This window comes from Lathyrus oleraceus, chromosome 2 (genome assembly GCF_024323335.1).
Source record: "Lathyrus oleraceus cultivar Zhongwan6 chromosome 2, CAAS_Psat_ZW6_1.0, whole genome shotgun sequence".
Lineage (NCBI taxonomy): Eukaryota > Viridiplantae > Streptophyta > Magnoliopsida > Fabales > Fabaceae > Lathyrus > Lathyrus oleraceus.
Genome location: NC_066580.1, coordinates 161,177,783 through 161,194,721, shown reverse-complemented (window position 1 = coordinate 161,194,721; position 16,939 = coordinate 161,177,783). Strand labels below are relative to the sequence as shown.

The following is a 16,939-nucleotide window of genomic DNA, read 5'->3' as shown; positions in this document are numbered from 1 at the left end:
AAGAAAACAATTTCGACAATTATAGACAATAAAGTAGTATGGATTTTTTAGGCCCATAACATTCAAGACCTATAGGTCCAATATCCAAACCAAGGAATCTATGATTTGAGTTTTGTCTAAGGGATATAGGTTCTTGGACTTGCCTTATGGTTGGATAAGATAGTATGGATTTTTTTTTTAAAACTTACTAAGTATTTGTAAACTGCAGCCATGATAAGGTGTTAACCTTTTCAATCCTATAACTGTTAATGGTTTTAGTATGATAGTGCAAGCCGTTGAGGATTCATGTAACTTTGCATTATCTTCTTTACATGATAGAATAGAATCACAAAAAATCCAAGATGACAATTATCCCCTCAGCACCATAATTCTTTTTCTTTGACAATGTAACTATTTTTTTCTTCTTTAACATTACATTCTTTAAAATCAAGTGTCCATTTCTCAAACGAACAATTGGAAAAATCATAATATCCACCATGAATAGAAACCAATTCCTTCCTCACTCTATCTTCTATCCATGGATAACTTAGCAAGTTTAACAAAGACTGGTTAATAGACTCCTGCAACAAATTCAAACTAACTGTTTTCACCTTTCCAAAATAACAACACTTCCTACATTTCAAAATGATGGTTACGCTACTTACCTTCTCGCAGAATCTACATTGTTGATCAAAGCTAAGATGAGATGTGGCAGGTTTAGTCTTCAATTTGGCAACTTTCGCATTGGCAACCCAATTGTGTGTGAAGTTTCTGAATGAACAATGAACTCAAATGAGAACTAGAGCCATAACATAACATAACATAACATAACATAACATAACATAACGGCGATTTTGATGTTGAAATATTGTGTAAGAAATACCTTGGTTCCCTATCTTGTTGCATATTCATCAGAGCTTCGATCCCGGCACAGCTACTATGACCAATGACTAATATATTCTCAACCTAAAATTTTCAAAAACCATTTGAATCATGTACTAGTATAATATATATATATATATATGCTATAAGCACTTAAATAAGTGTTTATATATCCAAACAAAGCCTTAGTTTGTACTTACCTGAAGAGTAGTTACTGCAAATTCAAGAGCAGCATTACACTCTGATGGACCATTCTGTCCTCCAGAAGAAAATAATTGATTAGAGAAAAAACAAAAACATCAAAATAATCAAAAGTATTAATGAGAATACCTTCATCGTAGGAACAAGATTGGCGATGTTACGTATCATAAAGACTTCACCAGGTTGAAATCCTAATATGTTAGAGGGACATACCCTTGAATCTGCACAAGCAATTACCATAAACTGTATACTTGGACTTATTAGCTAAAAGAACATGGATTACTATAGCATAAGGCATAAAGGAAATTTAGAAATAATCACCTTTGGATATTGAGCTTTAGCAAGAGATTGAAAATGCTCCAACTCTTTTCTGTCTAATTGAAAAAATTAGCTTAGAAGATGGAACAGTTTTTTGCAAAGTTGAAACAAGGAAAAATGTGTAACTCAACTCTTACATGTATTTTTGGTTCTTGAAGTTTAAGAATCTTTGTTTCATCAAACCAAATAGATTCAAATAGCCATCAGTTTCAGCCATATTCCCTACATCAACACCTTTATTTTCATAACCATGATCCTCTTGTTCTTTTTCACTGTGGTAAATGAAGTCAAATGATATAGGAACTATGTTATTTACCTTAAAGCCAATAAGTGAATCTTAAAAAGACTATTTTTATTTTATTTTTTCCAAAAATCATTCCTCTAAAGTGACAAAATATTTAAAAAATTAACAAAAGAAAATAAAACTATTTCTACCTGGTAACAATTTTGTATCCATATATACCAATCACGAATAACTAATTAACAATTTGTTATACATGTGCATATAATATCAGTCACGGTTAACAATTTGTTATGCATGTGCGTATAATATCATTCCATAATAAATTAGAATTTTAGCAAAATCAAGACACAAATTTACTCAAACTTACTTGAATGAAGGCAATGATGTTGCATGGCAAGCTTCAGTTTTTACCCGATCCATCTACAAATCGAGTAAAACAATATCAGAATTCAGAAACAAACACTGAAAAACAAGCATGAAAGGAAAAGAAAATGATAAAAATGGAGAAACTAACAAGTCTTGGGTAAGGTGAGTTTGATCGAAGAACTGAAGTAATAATTCTTGGCCACACCATCTCTTGAGGAATGCAGATCAGAAACCAAAGCATGTCATGAACATATTGTGAAATGATTATATTGCTTTATGTTATGGGATGAGGAGAATCTCATTGCAAGATGACATAGCAGAAAAGACACGACTCTATTATTATTTCCATTATATAAATAAAGTTATCCTATTGTTGTATTACACGTATACCACGTACTTATCCTATTTTGTGGGACTTTCTTTATCTTCTTGTTGCCTAGTTAACATTGACTGTATACCTTATCTATAATATTGTTTTGACTTGAGTTATTTTCATTCTGTTCATTGAAAATTCAATTAGGACATTTATCTAATTATGATGCATGAAGACAAACACTCGCATATAAAAACGGACAAATTCATGCTATGTAGACTTGTTTAACTCACTCTAAGATTACTTGATTCACACATTTAAGTACAATAAATTTTATTGTTATTAAGGGTCAGATAAATTGCGCTGAGTTAGATTTTATCAAGTCAGAGTCAATTTATGGTCTATCATGAATTTATTTTTAGATTTGAATATGACATTTTCGAAAGTCTGCTTGATTTATTAGCCTACATAAAAACTTATTTTATTTGAAGATTTGTAAATAAATAATTTAGTTAATGTTTAAATAGATTAACAAAAATAAAAGACTAGATGCTTATTTGCATTGACCTATTCGAGTTTACCTATTAACATAAATTTTGTGATACTCTTTGTTTGAGTGAATTTATGAAAACAACTTCTGACATTGTTCATAAAGTTTTTTCAACTTATTTTCGTAAGTTATTCAAGATAACTAAGTTTATTTTTGTATTTTAAATCAAAGTACAAATACAATATAGTAATAATATTAAAGTTATTCATATTTATTTAAAAAAGATTTTTTTTACGATTTGTGGACTATCCTTTTTAACTAAGAGAATTTCTTATCCCATCTTATGGGATAGAAAAACATCTTATGGAAAATCCAAAATATCCCTTAGATTATGGAGATGCATCTCCGGATGCACCTTGTCTTGCATCAAAATGTTAACTGATCCGGAGATGCATCTTCGTAATATTTTAAAATATACACCATTCATCCACACTGAAAGATATTTTACACATTTATTGTTCTAGAGATGCATCTCCATTTATTTTACGGAGATAAATCTATGTAACCTATCAGAACAATGCATGTTATGTTTTGTTTAAGTTTATTCAGATGAAGAGTTATAAATGTTATGTACCATTTTATGTGACAAGATTTAAACCATACAATCGATATGTAAAAAATGACATATATAAATCCAGATGGTCCAAAAATGACATGTATAAATAAAGTCGAAATACACGATAAAGTAGTATGAAGTGAAAATAAAATACAATCCATAATGAGTCCAAGTACAACTACTATATACTACTCCATTACTACTTATGTCTGACTGCATCTCCCTTAACTCTTTTGACTCCTCGGGCTCCTCGATCTTCAATACCCCTTATTCTCTGGCACTGTCTCCGGTACATCAATGCCTATCGTGCCTCCGCCATGATGACATCTAAGACCTGCCTCACATCAGACCCATCAGGGAAGATACCTCTGTCAATGCATGCTATGCAATCTCTGCTACGCGACGATATTTAGGCAAGACATCTTCAATATGATCTAACTATGTATGTTCCTCATCTAATTTCTTCTGATGAGCTGCCCTCGGTGGATCTTCTGGAGTAGCCTGCACCACATATGAATGTGACACCCTGAAGAACCACCTGATATACCCGTTGAAGTAGCTTCAATCGCTCTCAACTATGGTACTTTGTGCCTCCTCCGATACCAGGTGACTCTCATACTCATCAAACATGACATCTATCTGTCTACATGTCAAAGCAGGATGAACAGAGACAACATAGTGTCTGAGAATGGTCTAAGTGTAGTCGAACTTCCGCATCACGCGCTCGGGCAAATGAGGAGCAGTGAGACGTGATCCACAAGCCAACCATCTATAGTATAACATTATGTCATCAAATGATCGCGTCTCTGAAGGAGATTGGCGATCCAAAACGCAGCGGAAATTAAAATTTTCTCCTTTAGTGATCCTTACAAATGGGCATGATCAGTGATAGAATATTTACCTCTTGTGACGATTGAAACCTTTGATACAGATCTACGGAGCGATCACGAACGTTGAACGACGACAACGCCTCTACTCAGTCCACACGAACGGATTCCTTCAATCTCAATGCTAGCTGTTATGAATGAATGCTTTGAGTGAGAGAGAGAGAGAGAGAGAGAGAGAGAGAGAGAGAGAGAGAGAGAGAGAGAGAGAGAGAGAGAAAGAGAAAACAAAAATGCAACCGCAAATAATGCTTTTGCACAAGGGTTCTATTTATAGAACCACTTGTGTGGGCTTCAAGCTAAAAAGCACACTTAAGTGTATGTGGCCCATATCTTATAATATGCCCAAAATCACTTAAGCGCATGATACCTTACCATATTTCGTATTCTACTTAAGTACACCGTACCTTACGATGTTCTACAATTCACTTAAGTACACCGTACCTTACAGTGTTCCTTAGTTACTCTATCTCTCATCAATTTGTCCTTTGTGTGTGACCCTGTAGGTTTTCGCGACATTGACAATTATATTAAATCACGTATTTAACATAATAAACAGTGAGCAGTATCTAGCAATACATCACTGATACCCAAGACACGAAAATGTCATGTGATCTGACAATTCCTTTTGTGATAATACTTATGTGTATAATTACCCTTTTGCCCTCATGTCTATATTGAACACAAGGTATAGACCGTGTCATCCTTGTCTAGTTCAATATTAGGCCCATAGACATTTATCCTGTTACGCAGGATGAACAAATTCTATCTAGGTCACCCATGTCCCTTAGCATGCTTCGTGGAGTACCATCAACTGTCTTTATGGTTATCCAGTTACGGACAATGTTTGATCAGCAATAAAGCACTCGACTCTACATCTAGGGTCCATAGTGGTTTCAGGTCGAAGGGCATTATCACCATGAGAATAACTTATGACACTTTGCATAACTTTTTATATAGTATTCTCATAGCGGGTCAATCCAATATAAATATTACTCTTAACATTCATACCTATGTTTAAGACTTGATAACTCCTTATCCATGATCCATGAGATGTGATCATCAGTCTATATACATAATAGTCTTAATGCTTTAATGTTATCCCACTTGACAATAAAGCTCGACTACGGATACTTTAAGAATAATGTCCTTATGTTTAATATGATCTCATGATCAAGTCACACTTGATACATTAAACGGACTAGCTATTCTAGGGACTTTATTAAGCAAACATAATAAAGAAAAAGTCTTTTAGTATTAATAAATAATTCGATACAAGTACCAAAAGTATTGGCCTCTAGGGCTTACACCAACAGTCTCATGGTTATCGTTATAGCTATTGAAGTGCATGTCCTCGATAATCAAACAGTCAAGATACACTCTGAACGACTTTATCATCGGGTTCCCTTTGAGCGGGACAAATACAATAGCACGCAACATATCCTACTATAACCCACTCAGCTGGAGATACACGGAAAGTGCTGGAGGATCTAAGCCTGAAAAGTTTGAAACAGAAAAATCATCAGTAATGACGTTGCAAAGATGAAATGAAAATGACAATAAACATTAAAAGACCAATAAATATTACTGTAAATAGTGTGATACTACATGTGACCAACTTTGTCTTCCACCTACAACCCTCTGATAACTTTGAGTAAAAGTAGACCAAACAAGCGCCCCCTAGTTGTACTCATGTATAAACTAACATTCTTGCATTTCCTACTCATTTGATACCTAAATCATAATTTTCTACTCATTTACACAAAAACTCAAAAAACTTATCAAAACATAAAAAACTTACAAATTTAGATTTTACTTCAGTGTTAGGTGATGTTTCTGATGTCCTTGATGTTGATTGAAGATCCTTTGAGCTCGGTTGTTTGATTTTGGACTTGGTTGATTAAATTTTTTGAGAGAGTTTGATAAACTTTTATTGTTTTTAGAAATGAGAAAGGAGAAGGATTCTGGCGCGATATAAGCTATAATACCTTTCGGAGATGCATCTCCGAAATACGTTTGAAGAAGCATCTCCAAAATATTTTAATGTTAAATCAGAATTGGATGTGTCAGGAGATGCATCTTTGAAATTTAGGGGCATTTTAGTATTCACGTGGTGCCTAAGTAATATATATATATATATATATATATATATATATATATATATATATATATATATATATATATATATATATATATATATATATATATGTATATATATTGCATTAAGAAATTTCCTTAACTAAATAGGTTTCTAAAAAATCCTAAACCTTTTATATTTCAAAAAAGTATTGGCCTGACCTGGGCCTCTGTAGGCTAGACCGTATGCCCCTATTAATTGGTTTGTCATATTCTCACCTCCTAATTGTTAGTCATTATTACTCATGACAAGTTATATGTATTTAACAAAGTTACTAAGTAACTTCCTCTCTTTACACTTTAGTCAAGGTATTACAATTTGAAATGTTGTTATGAGAAATAATGTTCAAGAGGTTGTTTAGATATTAAAATCAAGAATCTTATAAGTTACCACAAACCGGAAGCAATTCTAAAAATGGGAAGAACAACATAAGTTAACATAAATATTTCATTTGACATACATAAAATATGTAACAAAACATAGATTTTCTTTAACCTAAAACTAACAATACATTTCATCATCAAAATATGGTTGAAGATATTTCAACATCTTTAGATTATCGTTGGTTGATCTTGCAACCATCATATCCACCTCGATCAAACCCTTTATTTCGTAATAGTGAAATGTACTCCACATAACTGTTAAATCTTCATCCTTCTTTAGCTCTAACTTATTGAACTATATCTTACTTTTGTTGTCAATCGAGTGTGAACGATAATAGAGCTTCACAATCATTCAATTGTCTAGGTATCACAAGAGATTCTCTCGTGTGTATTTTTTATCGACAAAATGAGTGATCTCTGTAAATCTAAATTCAAGAGGAGGCCTCTTGCGGTTAAAATAGACAATGTGAGATAGAAATATTTAGACAATTTGTAGTGTTTTAGTTAACAAATCCCTTGGATGAATTGCAAATGCAGAAAAAAAATTGTTCTAAAATTGGTGTTCATACATAATATCTTATCTTTTAAATAAAATTTGATGTTATGTATCTTGCATTTTTTTTAATGTTGTACAAGAATTTGGATGAGTGCAAAATCATTCAACTTGAAAAGCAATTGGTATGCAAACAAATATAAATTTGTTCTTCTCCAAGAATAAAAGCGCCGATGATGAATCAGATTTGTCAAAAAATTGTACTTGTAGATTGAAACTAAAATAATGTAACATAAAAAACTTTGTATTTAAAAAATAAATAAATAAATAAATATATATATATATATATATATATATATATATATATATATATATATATATATATATATATATATATATATATATATATATATATATATATATATATATTAAAACACATCAAAATGTATCTGAATTACATGGTTAAAAATAACAATCCAAGAATACATAAAAAAAAATGAGCCGCCATCTAAATACATGGTAAGATAGAAATTAAAAAACATCAAAAGATGTGTCACCGCCTAAATCTATATTTATGCGTGGTTTGGCATTTGACTTTCGCTTATTTGACTCTCTTTCAATCTCGTTCAATTTATTAAACTCTTCCATCAGATCCAATAAGTTATCTGACCAAGTTTTAACTTATTTGGTGAAATGAGTTGTCCACTCTGACGATGTCAACGGTATTACACATTCCGATTTCAAATAAACTTGAACAAAGTGTTATAAGTTTGAATGCCACCTAATCAACATAATGCGTCTGAGTGGATTTTGTGGTGAGCCATTTCAAAGTAATTTTTTTTTCCTGGGAAACCATATTTTGTCAAATCGATACACACTCTGTTATACAAACTTGCTATAAGATGACACATTTCAAGGAAACATATTGATTTATCCTCCGATGTTCGACCACTAGCACAAGGAATAAGAGATTCATAAATTTCATTAGAATGTTCTCCTTTCCCATATAACTTCGTGTATGATTCCTTATGCGCTTCAAATCTTTGATAAGATGTTAGCGAACAAATGTATAAATCTCCTCTTCTTTACCGAGCAAAATTGAAACAACGTGATAACCGCAATTACTGTTGCCTTTAACATCCATAATTCGTTCAATATATTTGTTCATAAAAATCAACATCTCTTCAATGTGTACAATTTTTGGTAAAAATGATGAAAGATATTGTTTGGTAATGCGAGCACCTTTGATAACACTTTTTTGAGATTTTGAAATTGGAGAATTCGGAAAATGTGTGTCAACTTGCTCGAAATAGGAAGGAGGCCGCTTTATTGAATTATCACTCGTTGTTGGTTTGACCTTCTTAAAGCACCCTTTATTTTTACCAGTTCCACGAATGGTTTCAGATAAGTGGTTTCTTGATTGACGACTTTTCTCAACTGTTCTTTGATGTGTAATTTCATGATATTATTATCAGAGTCTTTTCCGGTGCATGTAAACCCCATCCATATGTATCGGTTTATCAATTTCATCTTCTTTGAAAGTACACAAACACACTAAAGACTGTATGTCTTCCAAAGTGTACAACGACACGGAAGATTGTACGTCTTCTGAAGTGTACAACCACTCTTCACTCGAGTGATGCAAACACATACAAGATTTCTATGTTCAAAATTGTTCCTCAGACTCTGAATTGAAAAGAAGAAATAAAGATCGAAAACTTTTGGAGGAAGAATGTGAGAGAGAGTGTGTATTGATTCTATTCACAATAATCTCTCTAATATATTAAAATTGCTTGCAAGCCAAAAAAAATTCAATTTAACTAACCAACTTCCAAAACTGAATTTTATGCCTTACATAATTTTAAACCACTAACTAATATGTTGCTTGTCCACTAAGTAAACATGAACGGACACTATAAATTACACTTTCAACAAAGATTAAGAATTGAGTTGAGTTATTCTTGTTTGTCCTACCTAAAAAATACTATTGTTTCAAGTGAGTTTAGATCACTTTTATCTCAAATAAAACATTACCACTAAGTAAGTTTTTGACCACCAAAAGATGTTCAACATATATAATCAACCCTTTCATATAATACTTTCACACGCTAATCCTAGTCCTTAAACATGCTATTTTTATTCCTATGACTTCTCCTTCTCCAATCAATTCAACTTGACAACTTATACTTAAAGGTCAACAATAAAATATGATAATACATTCTAATTTTCTAAAGTCCAAAATAAATAGAACAAAAATTACCTTGGACAATAAAAACAATAATGACTTAAAAGAGTCTTGTGATGCTTAGTGAATTTTAATGCTTATAGATTTGGACAAATCATTATAGGTATTCACTAGTCTGGAAACTGCTATAAGATTGTTATTCACTTGTTTGTGAACTTCTCAACAATTGATAATTGATTTTCAAATGGTTGGATTAAAATGCCTTAGATTGAAAAATGAAATGATACTCTTTAATTCTTTTTATAAAGAGAACAAAATAAATAAATTGTCAGCAGAAATTCTCATTTCTCAATAACAAAGAACAATCAACCTTACTACTATCACGGGCCCGTTTACGGCCCAACAACAACGGGCCCATTCCAGAATCCACAAAAGTCCGATTCTCCATCACCGCCTTCAAACCCCTTTCCAACGCTTCAACTTCCTTCCCCTCTCTTCCATCATCACCCCACTCCACCACCACAACACTCTTACTCCTCCCCCCAACCGTCATTATCTCCGCCCGAACCGGTTTCGCCCGGACCGACCGGATCACTTGTGCCAGATCCCGGTTCAGTCCAGGCCGGTCCTCACAGCACACCGTCGCTTTCATCCTCCGAGCTTCCCCTCCCTCGCCGTTGCAGCAACCCACCGTCGCCTCGTCCGATTCTCCCGGAAACGGCCACAACTCAGCTTCCTCACCAGAAACAACCGAACCCGGTTCTCCACTACATGAAGAAGACGGTTCATCATTCCAACGGTTCGCCACGTCATCAGCTTCCTTCCGTAACCGTTTCACATGCTGCACGACTTCCGCTAGCAACGACGCCTTATCCGACTGTACACAAGAAAAGAAAACTTCCAAATTTACCAATTTGCCCTGGATAAAATATTGAAAAATTTCATGCAAAAACTAGTGCAAGAGTTTTCGTTCTAATAAACTTATTTATTTATTAATGGAGAAGAATATGAAATATTACAATGACCTTGACGGTGTTAGGGAGGAGAGAACGAAGGGTGGAGAGATGGTCGTTGATTCTCTGTCTGCGTCTTCTTTCAGCTTCCCTGTGACTCTTGCATGCTTCTGTTGATTTTCTCTCTGGCTTTGTTTTCTCGCCGTTGATTTTATCTGAGTCTTTATCTATCCAGCTCTCAAACCCGTAGAATCTCCGCATTTTTTCTTCTTCTTAGTTCTTAAAATGAACTATGTTTTTAAATTGTAAATATTATAATGAGAGCAAATATTTTAGTGTTTGTTGTTGAAGTACGATAGGGTCAATGATGAATGATGCTAGTACTATGGGTTATTTTTAGTGATGAAAAAGAATAAAATAAGATGAAGGAGATGAAGAGATGCACGTACTAGGTGGAAGAAGGAAGAGTAGGGAAGTAGGGAAGTTAAATGCTTATGAGGGACTATATAGCTAGGGAATACGTTAGGATATGTTATCCTTGTAGGACATATGTGTCTACCAAGAGGGACAAAAGAGACAGTAACTCATGCATACTTTATTTTTTTCAGACAAATAACTTCAAAAGTTTTATCTATGTTTATTTTTGGGATCAAGATGTGGAGCTTTATTTTAATCTTTGTTAACCTTTTGGAAATAATTTGACTGTAGACGGATAGATGGTGTTTTTCTAATCAAGATGTGTTCTTTTAACATTAATTTGATAGTAACTTTTAGCATATAAGTTGACTATGATAATTACGAATTTTAGTGTTAAATAAAAATGTATATACGGCCCAAATACATCAATTATTTCATGAATTTTAAAAAAAAATTTACTGTTTATAATAAGGATCGGAGAGTGTATTTTTTTTATTTTTTAAATTAAGGTATTGAATCTTAACCTGAATGCTCCCCTTTCCACCCTCGATCTAAATCAGTTTTTCATCATGTAAACTTAGATATGTGGCAGTACGATGTGATTGGCACCCTAGGCCGCATCACCATTAAATTCTAATAAGTGGGATGTTCTTTAACACGTTAGAGGCGATCGAATCCTTATTGGGATGGTTGTTTACAATGCGTTTTTGTTTGGTGTGAAAATTTGAGTTTGTATTATCAGGTGTGTGAGTTCTCTTAACTACAAGCCGACTCTTACATTAATAAAATTGTGATAATTGTATCAATTTATCTTAATAAAATGTAATGGAGGTAAACACAACCTCCCTCAACAAACTGCCAAAAGAACGAACCAATGCTCCTACCTAAGTATTGCATAAACCATTCTAAATTAATAACTGCATGGGATAGATGTGAATAAAGGATGAAGGAGACGATAATACAGTGCACTGAGATGCCTAGAAGTTAATAAGTTGTGACATAGTCGATTAGTTAAGAATTTTTATTCCACATATGTAAAATCTACTATGCATCACTATCTCTCAAATGACAATAAATATTATTTTTTCAAAAATGTCTTCATGATCACAAAGGATACACATGACTAAGGAGTGTTGTCATAAACATCATTTGTGTACGATTAAAGCAATCAAAATCTCGTACATGAGTCACTGCCAGTAGAAGTGGCAGATTTTTTTTATCGTGATCTTGAAGTCTGCTTCAACCTCTATCCACTTCGTAAAACAGTATACTCCCATAATAAGAAAACTTTAATTAGCTAGGCACCAGTGAGAAATGACCCCAAATGTCCACGCCCCATTGATATAATGGTTAAGGCGACGTGACATAATGAAGGATTTCTACTGGTGCATGATGCATATTGGTGTGTTTTTATCATTTGTCGCATTTCTTAACGAATGTTTCACTATTCTTCATTAGGGTGGGCAAATAATAGGCCGTCATCAGTAATATGTGGGTCAGAGCTCGCCCATATTCTCCAAGACATCTCAACATGGGGAAGCTCTTCCCATTTTGTAAAGCTTTTTTCACATAATGGTGTACTTTGATGCGAATTTTTGAATCTTCTTCGCTTCTAACTCGCCTAGAGGCAGTTCGTCTGAATGTAGATAGCTTATTATGGGTGTCATTGAGCTGGTAGTCTGGACGACTTTAAGAGTGTTGGTTTCATCCACCTCGATACTGGCAGTGGCGAGAGTCTCTTGAATTTTAGTGCAGTTATGTGGTGCTCTTTTTGTTTGGCGAGCTTGAATAAAAGGCCAGTTTTAAGGTTTTGTTCCCTAGGCACATACGTTATTTCAAAAGCTTTAAATTGTTCAGACAAGTCTATACCCTTTTTAGATATTTGATAAGTTAGGGTTCCTTCGTATAAAATTCTTTAAGAAACTGGTTTTCCATCAATTGGGAGTCACTATTGTTCTTCAGATTTGAAGCTCGTATATCAAGAGTGAGGACCATGATGGCGATGATTGCTTCATACTCGTTCTGATTGTTTATAGCCTTGGATTCAAACTTCAATGATTGATTGATCAACATGTAGTCTTGTCTTTATAACACTATCCAAACACCATTTCCCTTTAAGTTTGAGGCTTCACTTAAAGATATTATCCACGTGCAGGGAATCTCCTCGCCAATTGGCGAGCTAAACTCTGCCAAAAAATCAGCTTATACATGTGACTTGATGCTTCTTTTGGGTATATACTGGTTATCATGCTCACATAATTTAACTACCTAAAATACAATCCTTCATTCTAGATATGGCTTATTTAGGACCTGTTGAATGAGGTAGTTAGTTTTTACCATTACTAGGTGCCCTTGAAAGTAGGGTATGGGTTTTCTGGTAGTTATCATGGTTGTCAGGGTAAGCCTCTCAATCTTATGATATCAGGCTTCATCTCCCTTAAATACCTTGAGAATAAAATAGACAAGTCGCTCGGATTTATTTGTCTCTTGAACAAGAACATAGCCCACTGTGCGGGCAGTAACAGACATATAGAGGAAGAGGGGCGAACCTGTTATTGGGCGTGTCAAAATGGACGACGACGCCAGGAATACCTTTAGTTTGGAATGCCTTCTTGTACTCACTCTTTCATTTGAACTTATAATTTATCTTCGAAGTGGAAAAGAAATGAAAATTCTTATCACCTACTTATACGTCGAAGGAGCACTTAGCAGGATTTAGGCGCATGTTATAGCTCCTAGCTGATTCTAGGATGTCTTCCAGGTCTACAACTTGGCTCTTCACTTCTGATGTCTTTACTATCATTTCATTGATATAGTCTTTCAAGTTTCACCTTATCTTCTTTGAGAATACAACATCCATGAGTCTTTGATAAGTGGCATATGCATTCTTTAGCCCAAAAGGCATGACATTATAATAGTAATTGCCTTGATTGGACATGAATATTGTCTTGGGCGCATCTATATGATCTATCTTGATCGAATTATAGCCATAATAAACGTACATGAAACTCAACGTTTTGTAACTAGAGGATCCGTCAATCAGACGATCTATGTTGGACAAGGGATATGGATCTTTAGGGAATGCAACGTTAAGTTCATTGAAGTCGACAAACATGCGACATTAATTTGATAACTTATGTGATAAACATGCGACATTAGCTTATGAACCTATTCATCAATGGTCACTCTTTTCTCCTCACCAACCTTGAATTTCATCTGAGACACTGATTTCATTGTGGGATCAATGATGAGGCAATGGTAAACCAATATTGTATCATTCCCTGGCATGTCATAAGGCGCTCAGGAGAACAAGTCTATGTTCCTCCTTAATAGGGTGACACTCCTCCTCATAATCAGATAAGAAGTTGCTTGGTAGACACGAGACTCCAAACATAAGATAGGGTGAATTGTGTGAGATTGAAAGCCCATTCTTAAAACAAAAATATTTTACAAAAACCAAAGTTTAAAACTCTTTTGAAAAGGGAACAATCTAATAGGTAGCTAAAATAATAAAATGGAAAAAAAAATAGTTTAGGGATGAGATAAATGAAGCAAAGATTTATAGAGGTCCTGTCTTAATAAAGTGACATATTTCTCTCCCAGAGAATTCTTCTTGAAATTTTCCACCAACTTGAGAGCTTTTAACAGGATATGCCCATGAACCTCCTTTTACAAGGATTGAAGTTTTTCAATGGCTAACTTTCCAACCAACAACGAAGTTTTAAGTACGGAGGCCTCTGAAACAAACTAAGAGTTTTAGCACATACTAAACTCTTCAACCAAGAGAGAGCTTTTAACAGATGGCTAAGCTCACGAACCGACTCAGGGTCTTAACTGCAAAGACCTCCCCAACCAATCAGAGGTTTTACCTAGGTTACCTCAACAACCAATAAGAGTTTTTATTGGTTCAACTCACAACCAAAAAAAAATTCTTACAAACAAAATATTAAATAAGGGATAATAGATTCTTGATTAATTTAAGAATTTACCCACACACCAGAAACAAATGATCCTCACAAAGCACATAGTCACTCTCAAAGCACTAAGACAATACTAAAGTGAGAAAATGAGAGATTTGGAGAAAAAGAGTGGAGAGTGAGAAAGAAGATTCAAAACCCATTTTTTGGATGATTTAAAATGATACATGAGCCCTCTACTTGTAGGAAAAAACATGGTGTAAATTAGGAAACAATTCATGGGTTAGTTAAGCGTTATAGTCGATTATGTTAGGTGTATTATCGATTATGGCACCCCAAAATGAAATATTTTAAAACAGATTACAAATATTTAAGGGACTTCTCCAATCTATTTTAGGTGTTACAAAGTGAAATAATCGACTATCCAAAAGACCTAATAGATTATTACTTGGTAAAATATGCTTTTAATTGATTAGACGGTTCCCTAATAAATTGGATAGAACTTTATAACACTTTTAGGAGATTTTATAAAATCAAAATAGGCTTTTCAAGAGGTTTAGGTTTGAGTATGTGTGTGTGTGTGTGTGTGTGTGTGTGTGTGTGTGTGTGTTTGTGTGTGTGTTTGTGTGTATGTATGTATGTGTATGTGTTATTTCCCTTATTAAATAGTGAGTAATGTGTGTGTGTGTGTGTGTGTGTGTGTGTGTGTGTGTGTGTGTGTATGTATGTACATGTGTGTGTGTGTGTGTGTGTGTGTGTGTGTGTGCGTGTGTGTGTGTGTGTGCGTATGTGTTATTTCCCTTATTAAAATGGGGAGTTGTGTGTATGTGTGTGTGTTAGTATGTGTATATGTGTGTGTGTGTGTGTGTCTATCAGTATGTGTATGTATATGTGTGTGTGTGTTATTTCCCTTATTAAAATGGGGGAGTTGTGTATGTGTGTGTGTGTGTGTGTGTGTGTGATTTTCCTTATTAATATGGAGAGCTTTTCTTATACTTTACAAACATTGACCACTCGACATGAACATACGAACTTCCACACTTCCAGCTTTTTCTTTCATACATTGTCTATTACTGTAATTGATTTTCTATTACATACATTGTCTATTAAAATCTATTCTTCTTTATTACATACATTGCCTATTCCGTAAATTGCATACAGTAATAGACAATTTCAACTTTAATAGTATATTACAAAATTGATTCTAAAATTTTATTTTATAAAATAAGAGAGTCACACACACACACACACACATATATATATATATATATATATATATATATATATATATATATATATATATATATATATATATATATATATATATATATATATATATATATATATATATATATATATATATATATATATATATATATATATATATATATATATATATATATATATACATACACACACACATGAGTTTTGAGTTGATTGGAGAATAGGGAAGAAGATTTTTACTGTTACTCTGGATAATACTTTTGCAAATGATGTCATGCAGCAAACTTTGAAGAGTCAACTAGCCTTACAAAATTGGTTGTTATGTAAAGAGGGGTTCTTTCATGTCAGTTGTTTTGTACATATCTTAAATCTAATTGTGTAAGAGGGTATTAAAGTAGCTTCTGGTGCTTTGCAAAAGATTAGGGAAACCATTAAACATGTGAATATAGTTATCTACTATTTTTTAATATTTTTTTAACCATTTGATTTATTTCATTATTTTATAATGTAAATGGAAATGATGATGACAATGAAGATGAAAAATAAGGTTCAACTTGTTCTAAGAGTGCATCTAATATTTTTGACCTTGATGATTAGAATTTAGTTTTTGAATGATTCACTCTTACTTTGTTAGGCAATATTATTATGGTTTTGGTTGGTTAAACTTAAACTTTGATGTTGTACTTAATACTTATTATGAGTTTGGTTGGTTGAACTTAAACTTTGGTTGCTTGATGGTTAGAAGTTAATAGTTGCTTGATGGTTTTACTTAAATATTTATTTTGGTTTGTTGAAACTTGAAAGTTAATACTTGTTGATTATTCTACTTCTATTTTAGGTAAATACTTGTTGAAGGTTCTATTTTTGATTGAAGGGTAATACTTTGATGGTTTTAGTCTTTTGACATTTATACTTTCTAATTGTTGGTTTGATGTTT

General features: G+C 33.3%; 2 protein-coding genes across 5 annotated transcripts; both read right to left on the bottom strand.

The window, feature by feature from the left end:
- Window positions 1-275: 275 nt before the first annotated feature.
- Window positions 276-2,331, bottom strand: LOC127118673 (beta carbonic anhydrase 5, chloroplastic). Of its 3 annotated transcripts, XM_051048921.1 has the most exons (9): window positions 2,139-2,330; window positions 1,992-2,044; window positions 1,518-1,652; window positions 1,384-1,432; window positions 1,192-1,305; window positions 1,062-1,115; window positions 863-945; window positions 645-750; window positions 276-560 (listed from the first exon to the last, which is right to left on the bottom strand). In XM_051048921.1, exons 1-9 carry the CDS (start codon window positions 2,229-2,231, stop codon window positions 357-359), a joined length of 891 nt encoding a protein of 296 aa, XP_050904878.1. In that variant the 5' UTR covers window positions 2,232-2,330; the 3' UTR covers window positions 276-356. The 3 variants fall into 3 exon arrangements, with proteins under 3 accessions (XP_050904878.1, XP_050904877.1, XP_050904879.1); XM_051048920.1 differs by having other exon boundaries at window positions 276-750; window positions 2,139-2,331; XM_051048922.1 differs by having other exon boundaries at window positions 276-750; window positions 1,518-1,602; window positions 2,139-2,320.
- A 7,477-nt stretch (window positions 2,332-9,808) lies between these two features.
- LOC127118672 (transcription factor bHLH30) lies at window positions 9,809-11,001 on the bottom strand. 2 transcript variants are annotated; one of them, XM_051048918.1, is made up of 2 exons: window positions 10,517-11,001; window positions 9,809-10,410 (listed from the first exon to the last, which is right to left on the bottom strand). In XM_051048918.1, exons 1-2 carry the CDS (start codon window positions 10,703-10,705, stop codon window positions 9,820-9,822), a joined length of 780 nt encoding a protein of 259 aa, XP_050904875.1. In that variant the 5' UTR covers window positions 10,706-11,001; the 3' UTR covers window positions 9,809-9,819. The 2 variants fall into 2 exon arrangements, with proteins under 2 accessions (XP_050904875.1, XP_050904876.1); XM_051048919.1 differs by having other exon boundaries at window positions 9,809-10,368; window positions 10,517-10,959.
- Window positions 11,002-16,939: the final 5,938 nt, after the last annotated feature.